This window comes from Mobula hypostoma, chromosome 3, assembly GCF_963921235.1.
Source record: "Mobula hypostoma chromosome 3, sMobHyp1.1, whole genome shotgun sequence".
In the NCBI taxonomy this organism is placed as follows: domain Eukaryota; kingdom Metazoa; phylum Chordata; class Chondrichthyes; order Myliobatiformes; family Myliobatidae; genus Mobula; species Mobula hypostoma.
The window spans coordinates 44053458-44068307 of NC_086099.1; the positions used below are offsets into that span (position 1 = coordinate 44053458).

General features: G+C 38.6%; 1 protein-coding gene across 1 annotated transcript in view; it reads left to right on the forward strand.

The window, feature by feature from the left end:
- The window catches only part of map3k1 (mitogen-activated protein kinase kinase kinase 1, E3 ubiquitin protein ligase), an 87433-nt gene that overhangs the window by 66322 nt on the left and 6261 nt on the right, over positions 1 to 14850 (forward strand). Inside the window, exons 11-18 of the mRNA XM_063042950.1 lie at positions 1405 to 1526; positions 2336 to 2427; positions 3089 to 3287; positions 6086 to 7391; positions 8113 to 8265; positions 10480 to 10642; positions 12345 to 12476; positions 12999 to 13141. Coding sequence (XP_062899020.1) covers positions 1405 to 1526; positions 2336 to 2427; positions 3089 to 3287; positions 6086 to 7391; positions 8113 to 8265; positions 10480 to 10642; positions 12345 to 12476; positions 12999 to 13141 — 2310 coding nt within the window. The remainder of the gene's footprint in view (positions 1 to 1404; positions 1527 to 2335; positions 2428 to 3088; positions 3288 to 6085; positions 7392 to 8112; positions 8266 to 10479; positions 10643 to 12344; positions 12477 to 12998; positions 13142 to 14850) is intronic.

The window sequence follows — 14850 nt, forward strand, 5'->3', positions numbered from 1 at the left end:
TCGTGGGTTAAGTGTGAAACATCAGATATGTAAGGGGAACATGAAGGGGAGCTTCACTCAGAGTGTGGCGTGAGCTGCCAATGCAAGTGGTGGGTGCAGGGTCAATTTCAACATTTAAGAGAATTTTTGGATGGGTACATGGATGAGAAAAATATGTTGGGCTATGGTCCATGTGCTGGTCGATGGAACTAGGCAGATTAATAGTTTGACACATAATAGATGGGCCAAAGGGCCTCTTTCTGTGCTGTAGTGTTCTATGACTATATCTTGATTTAGTATCCAAGGGGCTCAGTAGTGTAGCCAATCCTGTATCTGTCTCCAGATCTTGGTTTCAGATCTACCTCAATGCAAGTATATACAGTATTGGTAACCTAGCAATAGCTCTCTTCAATTTTCTTGCATTTTCACTGTTGCCTTGTGGCTGGAAGATGGAATATTCTCACTACAAAGAAATGCACATTTAATTTTGTACAATGCTAGTCAAGTTTTGTGTTTCTAACATCTGTCAGCATGGTTTTTGGGATGTTATGTCTTGTTTGTTGAGTAAACTAGTGATGAGAGTGAATGCAGCAAAGGTTCATTAGAGTAATTCTTGGTTCAGAGGGATCAGAATAGTTCAAACAGACTAGTTTCATCCAGAATTTAGAATGAGGTGTGAGTTCAGTGAAAAAGACAAACTTGTAATGTGACTGGAGAGAGTAGATGCAAGGATGATGCATCTTATAGCAGCCTCTAATCAGGATTTGCAATTTCCAAATAAAAGGCCAGCCATTCAGGGCTGAAATGAGAAAGTAGTGAATCTCTACATTTCTCTGGCCAAGATACTGAACATTAAGAGAAAGATGGACGGAATCTTGGATGTTAGTGGAGTTGAGGGGCAGAGGTGATATGAAACATATTATTGAATGAGAAGGCAGGAAGGCCTAAACAGCACACTATCACGACTGGTGATGCTGTGAGTGTCTTAAATTAGTAAAACGTGTAATGCTGCCATCTTAGACCCTCCAAATATTCTGGGCAATTTCATGATTCTTGAGTAATTTTGTACATGTTCTTTGAGTATATCAATGAAGTAAACATCAGCTTGGTAATTACGTTTTGGTACTAAAATTAAATCTTTTTATTTATAAAAGTCTACTTGGATAAAACATTGGTCGATTTATAATATGTATGGGAATGAAGTTTAAATTGTATGGGAATTTTTTTTAACAGTGCATTAATTGGCCAACAATGTATAAACAACTAAATAGATGGAAAATTTGCTGGTCAATAAACTCTTTTCAGGCTCCTGTCAAAATATTTTCACAACTTGGGTTATTGATGTTGACTCCATTTTCTATATGTTCAGAAACTTGAAAAGTGAAACTTTGTAACTGAAGTTCTTGTCTTAATTTTTTAAACCAGAAAACCTTACGAGCCATGTTAGTGTATACACCTTGTCATGCAGCAGCAGAAAGGACACGACTTCAACGGCTTCTTAGGCCAGTGGTTGAAACTATATTAGTCAAATGTGCAGATGCTAACAGGTAATTTGGGAATTACATATTTCACTATTTGGTAGTTAACACTCCATTAACTTCCATTTTTAATCAAGCAGTACACTTGTATTTTCTGCATGGGAGGGAAATATTCCAGTATTTCTGTTTTAATTCCTTAATTGTCATCATTTAATATCTTCTTTGCCATTCACTCTAAAATTGCCTTTATGATTCCTTTGCTTTGAATTTAGCTGATTCAGACAATCTTCTTGCTGCCTTTAAGTATTCCATTCAGATTTGGAAGTATTTGCAGGCCTAACTGTAATACCACAATTATCATATGAATTTTATTTTCTTTTTCCATTTATCCACCTTCTGCTTTCCCAACTACAATTACTTTTCTGCGGCAATTGTAGTGAAGTATACATTCATTCATTGTAAATCTAGGTACTTTATAACAAGTTTGTCTGATATCGTGATGACATTTAAGTCATCTAATCCTTGATCCTTGAACAAAAATATTTTGATGCCAGGATACTGGTATGTGAAGACCATATCTTTATAAATTGGTTGGTTAATTGGGTTTTGTACTTCAAAACAAGGAATATGTTGCTTCTGACACATGATAACTGTAGTGTTTCTTGTTTCTAAACATTATTTATGTTTAGAAAGCATATAATAAATCTGGCAGTTATTTTTTTATTGTATTCAATGACCCATTATTTCAATAATCCAAGCTGACTTTTGTTTCTTCAAGCCTACATTTTATTCCAATAATAACTATATAAAGTTATAATTTAGATTGGAAAAGCAGCAAGATGTGCAAAACTACATAATATTTTGCATTTTATTTATAGTCGTACAAGTCAACTTTCTGTATCCACACTGCTGGAATTGTGCAAAGGCCAGTCAGGGGAGCTTGCTGTGGGCAGGGAAATTCTTAAATCAGGCAAGAAATATTTGCTATTACAACTATTTTATATAATGAGTATTGTGCACAGATGTGTTTTTATTTTTCCCTATTAATTCTGCATTGCTAAAAGGAGGATGTCTGTTAATCACTTGTTCAAAGCTAAACCACACAGATATGAAAGTTACTGTGGAATGACTGAATTTGTATTGAAGTTAGGAATGGATGTTCTTGAACATAGTATTTCATATGTACGGTTCTACATCTACTGAAGCTGAATATTGCATTGAATATAACATTGGTAACAAAATGATAACCATATAATAACCATATTTACAATTGTTCATTCTTCATGATTTTTCCATCTGGTTTCCATCTTTGAATATTAAAACAAACCAGGAGGAAATTGCAGATGTCTTATAATTTTACGCCAAATTTTCAAGAGAGTTGTGCAGTTTAATTTGGAAATATAAAACTGCTAGAAACAACAGACTGCAGTTGAGTTATTTTAAAAAGCTATCTATGGTGAAATGGAATTTGAGCTGTGCTGGTGGTTGGGGTGGGGGATGCAGTATTGCCATTGCATGTTTTTAACCTCCAAAGTATTACATCTAGTTGTAAACAAAAATAAAAACTCACTGGCAATCTGATTTTGAGAATTAATTCCTAATGGTAACATATGTTATTTTCTCTTGCATAGGGTCCATTGGAGTTGGAGGTGTTGACTATGTCTTAAATTGTATCTTGGGCACCTCAACAGAGTCCACAAATTGGCAGGCTTTGCTTGGTCGCCTGTGTCTTATTGATAGACTGTTACTGGAATTTCCTGCAGAATTCTATCCCCACATTGTTTCTGGTAGTGAAGGTCCGATTGCTCAAACAGAACTTGTGCTGGAAAGGTAATGGTCATCTCTTTCAGATTCCTTTCATAGCCTCGTGGCAGCAGAGTACACCCATACTTTATATTTGAGATGATAGATATTAAGAGTAAATGCTACCAAAGAAAAGTGCATAGGCAATAGCTGGTCTAGTAGCTTTCAATTTTTAATTATAAAATGTATGTATATTGGGGTAATTATTTTAGTTTATTGTAAAATTTATAAACTTTGATTTATGTAAATTGTCAAAATTGATCAACTTTGAGGTGAGCTTTCGTGTAAAGAGCCAAAAAACCAATGGATTCATGCATTTGAACAAGACACTAGTTTCTGTTGTTAAGTGACACAAAGGGGAGGTTTACATGCTTTAATTAGGCTTATCAGCATATAGAGTAGAGTAAGGAATTGTAAACTAATGTCTTTTGTAGTCCTTTTTTTTCTGACCATTGATAGCTCTTGTGCAGTGTTTTACAAATGTTCTCTAGATATCGTCATAAACACGAGATTCTGCAGATGTTGGAAATCCAAAGCAACGTAGACAAAATGCTGGAGGAACTCAGTAGGTCAGGCAGCATCTATAGAGATAAATAAACAGTCAGTGTTTTGGGCTGAGACCCTTCTTCAGAACTGGAAAGGAAGGGGGAAGATGTTAGAATATGAAGTGGGAAGGGGGGGAAATGGACGGGATGGAGTACAAGCTTTGGAGGTGATTAGTGAAGCCAGTTGGGTTGGAGGAGAAATGAAGTAAAAAAGGTAAAGGGCTGGACAAGAAGAAATCTGATAGGAGAGGAGAGTGGACTATGGGAGAAAGGGAAGCAGGAGGGGCACCAGGGGAGTTGATAAGCAGGTGAGGAGACAAAAAGAGGTAAGGGGGGATCAAAATGTGGAAATGAACAAGAGGGAAGGGGGAGTGGGGAAAATTACCAAAAGTTAGAGAATATACCAACAGGTTGGAGGCTCCTTGATGGAATATAAAGTGTTGCTTCTCTAACTTGAGAGTGTCCTCTGTGGCAGGAGAGGGGGCCATGTCGGAATAGGAATGGGGATTGGAATTTAAATGGTTGTCCACTGGGAAAGCCATGCATTTTGGGATGGAGCAAAGGTGCTTGACAACCTTGTGCCCCTCCTTCTCTTTCTCATACACTTCACTCTCCTCTCCAATCAGATTGCTTCTTCTCCGGGCCTTTGCCTTTGCCATCTACCTCCTTGCAGCTTCTTACTTCACCAACCCCTCCCCACACACCTGACTTCACTTATCATCTTCTAGCTTGTACCCCTTCCCCTTCCCCTTCCCCACCACCTTATTCTGGCATCTTCCCCCTTCCTTTCCAATTCTGAAGAAGGGTCTTGGCCTGAAATGTTCAAGGTTCAAAGGTTCATTTATTATCAAAGTATACAACTCTGAAAATCATCTTCTCCAGATAGCCACGAAACCAAGAAAGAAACGAACGGCCGCATGATCATCTACCCCCAAATCCCCCCTCCCCGCACAAAAAATGAGCATAAACAAAACAGGCTCATCGACCCCCATAATCCCCCTCCTCGCACACAAAAAGACAAGGAAGATTGGGTGAAAAACAGGGAATATATATTAAAAAAACTAAGACTTGGGCGGGGGGAGGGGAAGAAGATGTCTATTGTCCAAGTCCATATCCAAAATGCAGAAAACCTGGGTAACATTCTCCGGTCACAGTGGTAGGTCTTTCCCTCTGCAGCAGCAAAGCAATCCCACCAGTGATCAAAAGGCAGCCTCCCCTCTCCGATAGGAGAGCAATTTCCCTCAGCGATCAAAATGCAGTCTGGGTCGACTGCTCGTTTCCATAGATGCTCCTGGACGCTGAGTTCCTCCGGCATGTTATGTGTTGCCTGGATATCATCAGTGATGCAGTGTCGAGTGATAGATTAAGAATGGTAAGGATCACAGGTTCTTACTGTTCAGATCCAGCAGGGTGAGTGAAGAATATAAATGCAGTGGTGAAGTGATGGGGTTATGTTAGCAAGGAGATGGGCAGGGCAATGTTTACTGAGTGAAGAAATTCAGTTAATGTGAGCAGGTAATACTGAACGCACTGTTGTAATGAAATGATCAGTATGGATGGCATGCAAAACAAAGTTTTCCCTCTGTACCTGGTTACATGTCATAGTAATAGACCAATTGAATGGAAATGGGAAGAGATTTCATTTTTATACATTTGAATAAGTTAATGGGCTGAATTCCATGGCATCAATCTATGTACTCATGCAAATTAAATTTCATGGAAAGTTTAGCTGTGAAAGTAAGTTCCAAACGGGTTCCCTTAGGAACTAGATAGAGAAGGGATGATGAATAGCTAAAATTTGGAGTGTTCAAAAATCCCTATCCAGGTTCAATGTTAATGTTATAGTTCCATCTGGCAGCAATTATGGTCCAAAATACTATTGAAGTTGTCTTGTAAAATTAGAAAGTTGGAAATAAGTGAAGTTTTTCCTTTTTTAAAATTAAAAAAAAATTACTTTGAGGGGATGTCTAGTCATAAGGAGAGTGAATGTTAACTTTCTTCTTGGTAAGACATGAGCACTCCCAAATTAATTTTGCTATTAAATGGCAGTACACCATATGAAGATTATAGAGAACAAGGACAGTCAAATCTTTGAGTTGTTTTGTTATCTACCACAGTTACCTGTAGTTTCTTTAGCTACTGATGGTGTATTCTGGGTGGCTCCAATGGCAGAATATTCTGTATGAAAATCCACTGCTCCATGACTCCAACTCTGCATTTGTTTTATCAAGTAGGTTTAAAAAAAATTCTTGCTGCATTTTGTTATGTTTTATTTTTCAGATACAAGAAGCTACTGTCACTTTTGAACTTTGCACTGCAGTCGATTGACAATTCCCATTCAATGGTTGGGAAGATGTCTCGGAGAGTCTTTCTCAGTGCTGCACGAATGGTTGCAAGGGTGCCTCATATTTTTTTGAAACTGATAGATATGCTGAGTGTCACCAGCTCAACTCATTATACACGTATGAGGCGGCGCTTGATGGCTATTGCAGAGGAAATGGACATTCTTGATGCCATTCAATTCGGTATAGAGGACCTACAAATTGTGGAAGGAAGACACGATGACTTTGTAGAACCCTCAGCTCCACATAACTCACCAAATACTACAGAAAATAATTCCCCAATCAACACAGTGCAGTTATCTGGAAGAGTAATGAAAAATATGTTGAGTCCTGATCATGACGTTAAATCTGGTGTTAAATCAGATGAAGTGGGAGAGATGACAGGAAATACTTCAACAGTAAGACTTCCATTGAATTCGGTGTCCTGTGAACAACCAAAGACAGCCATTCAAGCATGTCCCAGGCCACTGAGTCAATGTATCAATTCATCGATGACTCCATTACATCATTCCCAATCTTCCTTCCCATCTTTGCCTTCTCCTTCATTGTCAAATCCTTCAGTTGGACAACAAGCTATTGAAAGTTCCAAATTAAGACCTCAGGGTTTTGTTCCTAACAAACTTGCGTCATCTTCCCCAAAAGCACAGCGTAAATTTTTACTTCCAATTCAGAACAATTGTTCTAAGGATATTACTGGAGCTAAAGAGACTGAAAAGCTGTCTCCAGTTTTTACCCAGGCACAGCCCCCTGCATCCAGTCAGATTCACAGACCAAAACCATCTCGGCCATGCCAGAACGAAGCAGGAAAATTGCAATCTGACTTGAGTAAAAGCAATATGATGCTTGAACTAAAAGATCTGACACTGAGTGACCACTCTGGCAGCAATCCAGTTATTCCCAGTGATGAAACTGTTTTCACTCCTGTGGAGGATCATTTTCGCCTTGATGCTTCAGCAGAGCTAAATTCTAGTATGGAAGATCTGCTTGAGGCTTCGATGCCTGCCTGTGATAGTACTGTTACATTTAAATCTGAAGTTGCTGTGCTCTCTCCTGAGAAGGCAGAGACTGACTGTACCTATAACGATGATGTTAACCAGAATCAAAAATGCAAAGAAAAGATGGAAGCAGAGGAGGAGGCAGCATTAGCTGTTGCCTTGGCTATGTCAGCATCCCAGGATGCCCTTCCTACCATTCCTCAGTTGCAAGTTCAGAATGGAGAGGATGTTATTCTCATTCAGTTAGATGTAAGTGGTGTTCATGTTTAACCTTTCTGCTTTAAAACGTTCTGGTATTCCTATCACCTGTTTTCTGGAGAAGTTTACAAGCAGATTTTCAAACCACTTTCATTCTAGATTTGGAATATTTTCAGTGTACAAAATAAATGGCTAATAATTAAAATTCCTTTGAACTATCTTCCTTTTGACATGGCAAAACAATTAAGTTGTGACTTAACTGCATTCCTCCACAAGATGCTGGGAAGGTGAGGAACCAAAGAGGCTTCAGATGAGATATTGCTAATTGCTGACCTAATATCCATTCCAAACATAGAAGTGGCATTAGATTGATACATGGGGTGGGGGAATGCTTCCTTCTTTTAACTCCCAGCACCGTTCCCTCTTTTTTTCCAATTTTCTTCCCACCTGGCCATTCTCTTTTATTACCATAGAAAAATGCTTACTGATGTCATCAGAGTTACAGGTACTGTAGGTAATTCAGATGAATTGGGCTTGAATGTATATACTGATAATACATGGTGGAATTCTGTCAAGTCTCAGGCCAATGTATTTATGTAACATTTATACTAAATCCAACTGCTAAACTGTTCTCAGTTGTTGGAAATCCTAACATCCAAACAAAAAGAAGCCAATTAATGTGATATATTTGTAATTTTGGAATCTAAATTGTTATTTACAATTAAATATATTTCATTTTTAAGTATTTATCTTTTAATTGTTCAACCTGTAGACACCAGAAACCTTACCTGGTCATACCAAAGCAAAACTTGCTTACAGAGAAGGTGTAGAATGGTTTAAAGGTCAACAGATTGGACTAGGGGCCTTTTCTTCGTGTTATCAGGCACAAGATGTGGGAACAGGGACATTAATGGCTGTGAAACAGGTAATTTTCAGATATTCCTTATTATTCTGACATTCTATTGCTATTAGGAAGATGTGATGCATTTAAAATTTGCTCCAATTCAAGCAGTGCTTTGATACTCAAAATTTGGCAATTACTTGAATTTTTTTGTCATCTCTTTTATTTCTATTTGTAGCTTAAGGTAATATAAAATATTGCTTACCATAAGGGCACTATATTAAAGCATCTTATAAAGGCAGTACTTTCATTTCCATAAAAAGATTAATTTAAATTGCAGCTCACTATTTTCTACAGATATTCTTTTCAAATTTTGTAATATCCTTTATATGAAATTGTAAAACTCTTGTTGCGGAATGGTAATGCACAGAAGTATCATTACTGCTGTTTTAAAACAAAATAAGATCAGGTAGACCACATCGTGTTCACCATATTACAAAATGACAAAGCTACTATCATTCCAGTTGATCTTGCAAAGTTCTCCCTGAAAGCATCGGAGGACTGGTGTTTAGATTTATCCAAACCCCATAAAATCTCATGGCATCAGATCATGATAAGGAAACCTAATTATCACACACTGTCGTACCTCAACAGATGAATCGGTGTTCTTCGATACTGAACAAGCCAGTGTTCATCGACGCCGAATACTCAATTGCAGTAACACTGAAATCTGAAGGTTCTCAGTTGCAAACTAGTACTGTGACCACTAGTGTCTGCAACTAGGGATAAATCTACTTGACTGGTGCTTTCTAAAGTGTAGCTGTCCAAGGTAGCATTCGAAGAAATTATCTTTACACGACTCTTGTGGGACAAGATTTCACCTTTACACCAAGGACAGCTTTGATTGTAGTAGTGTGGGGCACTACAATCATGTTTAATAAAATCAATTGTGGATAGAATTTATCTCAAAATTGGTCATCCTTAAATTATAATGGACCTTAGCAGCAACAGAAGTATGCACAGTCAGAACCTCATGACTTGTTCTAATGGCTCTCATTCTATCAATACTAGTTAGCTCAGGAGGGCTATTAATGTAGAAGGGCATTCCAGGCATACCAAAAAATTAAGGTGCCAGTCCAGTGAACTACAAATTCAGGATTACGTGTGCTAGACAAAAACAATGGTATTCCATAGACAGAATGGAGTGATCTCAGCAATTGATTAGATTGAAGCAATACATTGGACCACATCTAGTCTGAATGGCTGTAAACACCATGAATAAGAGGCTTCAAGAATGCCTCCGTTCTCAGTTTTGGTAGTTCCCAGCAAGTGAACTCTGAAGATAAAACTGGAGCATTCACAACCCTGCTTAGCCAGAAATCCTAGACTGATTATCTCTGCTTTCTCCTGAGATTCCCATCATAACAGAAGCCATTCTTCAACAATACAATTTATCCCATCATCAATGACCAACCTTCCATCGTCAGGTTAGGACAACATAAGGTTAGAAGCTACAAGAAAAGGTCAGAGGTTGGCTATCTTGTGGCGAAGTTGCTGCCCTAAAGCCTTTTCAGCATCCTGAAAATACACTGAAGAGTTATGGAATACTTTCCTCACTTGGACAAATGCAGCTTTTGTGTCTCAGATGTTTGATGCCACGCAAGACAAAGTGACCTACTTGATGACACACCATCAACCAGTCTGAATATTAATTTCTTCCTACACGATAAAATGTTGTACACTCCATTGCACTTGCTTGTCTAGACTTCTGCAAGAGCACCTTTCATATTCAATGTCATTACCACCAAGGTAGCAGGTGCATGGGAACACCACCTCGGGATAGTGGGCTATTTAAAAGTTCCCCACAAAGTTGTGCACTGCTCTGATTTTGAAGTATATAGCTGGTCATCACTGAGTCTAATTCCTGGGACTTTGCAATCAACAGCATTTGGAGACACCAGAGGACTATAGTGATTCAAGATGGTGGTTTACTGCTGTTTTCTAAAGGGCAAATAGAGATGTTAAATTATGCTGACTTTGCCAGAGATGCCCAAACTCTAATAAAAAGACTAAACTGAAAAGTGGATGGCACATTTTGATAACATAAGGACAGGAATAGTGGTTGAAAAGCTGCCTTTAAAAAAAAATTAAAAGCCAGGATCTTTGATTTCAAAAAAAAAATTGAATGTGCATTCATCTGGTAGTTTTCATTTTGATATGTCCTTTGTAATGTTGGAGTATGAAATTTAATTTTGTTAATTTAGAGTACGTAATATCTTTTCTAACTTTGCTAAACAGGTGACTTATGTCAGGAACACATCTACTGAACAAGAAGAAGTGGTACAGACTCTAAGGGAAGAAATCCGTATGATGGGACACCTTAACCATCCTAATATTATTCGGATGTTAGGTGCCACTTGTGAGAAGAGTAATTATAATCTGTTTGTTGAATGGATGGCAGGTAAGAATTAATATTTCTTTTAAAGCTTCCCAATTTCTCAATATTCTGAAGTAATGTCATGTTTTCAGTTGGCTTACTTTTTGCTGACATAGGAACATTGTCATTATTCAGTTAATTTTGATGTCCCTCTGTTGATTAGCATTGGAGACATACTATCAAATATTCATGAAGTTAATAATTTTAAAAAAACTGGAAATATGAAATAGAAGTGAAAAATAGTGTCTGGAAAATGCTGATGTTGGAGGTAGAGGGTAGGCACTTAAATATGCAGAGAATAGAGGGATATGGAAGATGTGTGGACAGAAATGATGAGGTACCATTAGCTCAATTAGCTTAATACAAGATCATTGGCCAAAGGCCCTGTTTCTTCTAATACTAGAAACGTTATTCAGGCTGTATCTGTGGAGAGTCAACATTTCAGCTTGAAGACTATTTGTCAGAACATTAGGCTACATCTAAAGCCTTTGTTGTCCTACAACAAGCAACTAAGAGAAACACTTAAAATGGAGTTTAAAAGAGTAATGGTGAAGTATACCCTGACTTGATTGCATCATAGCCTGATGTGGAGACACCAATGCCCAAAATATTACACAGTGCATTGAGCTAGAAGGTTAAATAATAATACAGAATGAAGTGTAAAAGCTGCAGAAAAAGTGCAGTACAGGTGAACAATGAAGTACAAGATCATAATGCGATAGAAACTGTGCTTGAACCCGGTGGTACACACTTTCAGGCTTTTGTATCTTTTCTCCAATGGAAGAGAGAGAATATCCATAGTGGGTGGGGTCTTTGATTATGCTGGCTGATTTATTGAGACTGTGAGAAGTATAGATGGGAGGCTACTTTCTATGATGGGCTGAGCTTTGTTCACAACTCTGCAGTTTCTTGAAGTCACTTGCAGAGCAGTTGCTATACCAAGCCATTGTGCATCCAAGCAGAATGCTCTTTAGTGTATTGATTTTAAAAATTGATAAGAGCCAATGGAGACGTGTGGAATTTCATTAGCTTCCTTAGGATGTAGAGACGTCAGTAAGATTTCTTGACTGTGATTATCAGTGTGTTAGACCAAGATGGGCTATTGATGTTAACACCTAAGAACCTGAAGCTCTTGACCTCATTGCCATTAATGTAGACTGAAGCAGATGCACTGTTCCCCTTTCTGAAGGCAATAACCAGCTCTTTTGTTTTATTGACATTGAGGGAGAAGTTCTTGTCATGATCCCATGTCACTAAGCTCTCTATGCCCTTCCTGTACTCTGACCTGTCATTATTTGAAATGTGGCCTATTATAGTGATGTCAGTTGCAAACTTGTAGATGAAGTTAGAGTGGAATCTGGCCATAGTGCAGGAAGTTGAGTAGAACTTGTGAAGTGCTAGTATTTAAAATTAAATTTTTTATCTTATTTGTTGGAAGTAATGCTTGGAATTTAACAGTGAATGATTTTGGATACTTTGGCTCATGAATTTTACATTTCACCCTCTGACAAAGTTATATCTGTAAAGTTCCTTTCATGATCTCAAGATATCCCCTAGCAGTCAATAAAGTAATTATTTGAAGTGTTTTCATTGTAAGAAACACAGCAAGCAGATGCATAAGTGTTACATTAGCGAAATCAAAAATTGCCATTTTTCATTTGACAAACTGAGAACACATGCTATGATGTGCTTCAGAATCTTCTTACATGGCAATTTTATCTCTTAGGTGGATCTGTTTCTCATTTGCTGAACAAGTACGGTGCTTTTAAGGAACAAGTTATTATTAATTACAATGAGCAGCTGTTAAGAGGTTTGGCTTATCTTCACGAGAACCAGATCATCCACCGGGACATCAAAGGTAAGAATGCCTTGATCCTCGGCCAAGTACAATAGGTTCAAAAGACAAATATATGTAACAAGAGCAGGTCTTGTTGTAAGCAACCATGCTTTGAGGTGCTGTCAGAGCAGAGCATGATCTTGTTCTGACCTTTTGATTTAGAACCTTTGAGCCATATCCAATAACATGTTTACTCCTTTTAAAAATGCATGCCTGTCAGTATTTATAGATAATTGAGGTTTCTTTGGAATGTACAGTACTATGCAAAAGCATTAACTACATGTACACAGCTAAGCTGCTTGTAACTTTTGCACAGTACTGTATATTATGTCCTATTACTTGCCAATTAACACTTAATACTACTGAGCTAAAATAAAACTAAGTACTCTGTTTCCCAGCCACCTTCCTATTTTAACCAATATACAGTACTGTGCAAAAATCTTAGGCATTATGTACTATATATTAGATATTTGGGATTGTGACTCGGAAATAACATGTTCCCCTGCTGATTACTGTACTAACTCACAGCATTTGGTTTTGTAGGTGCCAATTTATTAATTGACAGCACAGGACAGCGGCTAAGAATAGCAGACTTTGGAGCTGCAGCCAGGCTGGCATCAAAGGGCACTGGTGCAGGTGAATTTCAGGGACAGCTGTTAGGAACCATTGCATTCATGGCACCTGAGGTGAGATGAACTGTAAATTTCATTACTCTTTGTATTCATGTAGTGCTTCAGTTGCAGTTTCTCTGTAGTCACTGGTATTTGAATAATCCTTTAAGAAATATTGGAGGTGTACCTAGACGTTCTTATTCACTTGTGTTCATTTGAGAAAACAATGCAAAAAGAAGTTGTGTTGCAAATCCTTATAGTTTGTTTACATTTTCCAGCTTGTTATCCATTTCTTTCAGCTTAGGTTCCAATGTTCAGAACCACCGTGTAGTCTAAAGAAAGTGTATTTATGAATACTTTTGGGAAAATCTGGAATGTATCCATCCTCATTTGCCGAACAACTGTATTGCTTGAACAAATGGATACTTTTTACCCTTATTTTCGACATTCTTAGTGTGCTGTTATTTATTCCCTAGTTAGATTTACTGAGAGATGCAATCAAAATCACATTGACAGAAATCTTAAATTTCTTGCATATTTTAATAATCTTAATTGTGATTGATTTAATCCTACTAGAGCAATGTTTAGTTTTGTTTTAAAATGCCAGCCAGTACTTGGAGAACTCTGATATGGACTGAATCCCTTTAACAAATTTGAAAACCATAACATTGTAACTTCTGTCTTTCTGTATAAACCTCAGACACTCTCACTTCTGAGCAACTATGGGGAATACTGGTAAAATGCAGGCAGCTTTCTTTGTGTTAGGGTACATACGTACACATGAAATGTCCTAATAGATTGAATGCAGTGCAATTACCTTCAGAACACCTGTTGACATGAGTTCTCTGCAACTTCTGCCATCTCCAACGGAATCCCACCACCAAGCACATCTTTCCTGACACCACCACCACGCCCCCCACCTTCCTGCTTTCCGCAGGGATCACTCCCTACGCCACTCCCTTGTCCATTCATTCCTCCCCACTGTTGTTGCTCCTGGCATTTATCCTTGCAAGCCGAACAAGTGCTACCCTATGCCTCCTCCCTCACAACCATTCAGGGCCCCAAACAGTCCTTTCAGGTGAGACAACACTCCACCTGTGAGTTTGCTGGGGTCATATACTATGTCTGGTTCTCCCAGTGTTTGTGTCCTGTATATTGGTGAAACCCGACGTAGATTGGGAGACCACTTCGCTGAGCACCCTACACTCAGTCCCCCCAGGAAAAAGTGAGATCTCCCGGTAGTCACTCATTTTAATTCTACTTCCCATTCCCATTCCGATATTTCTATCCATGGCCTCCTTCACTGCCGTAATGATGCCACACTTAGGTTGGAGGAACAGCACCTTGTATTCCATCTGGGTAGCCTCCAACCTGATGGCATGAACAAAGATTTCTTGAACTCTGGTAATACCCCCCTCCCCCCTTCACCATTTCCCATCCCCATTTTCCTCTCTCACTTTATCTTCTTGCCTGCCCATTGCCTCCCTCTGGTGCTCCTCCCCCTCTTCTTTCTTCTATGGCCTTCTGTCTGGAACTCCCCCTTCTCCAACCCTGTATCTCCTTCACCAATCAACTTCCCAGCTCTTTACATCATCCGTACCCCTTCAGGTTTTACCTATCACCTTGTGTTTCTCTCTTCCCCCCCCCCGCCCACCTTTTAAATCTACTCCTCAGCTTTTTCTCCAGTCCTGCCAGAGGGTCTCAGCCCAAAACGTCGACCGTACTCTTTTCCATAGATGCTGCCTGGTCTCCTGAGCTCCCCCAGCATTGTGTGTGTGTTGATG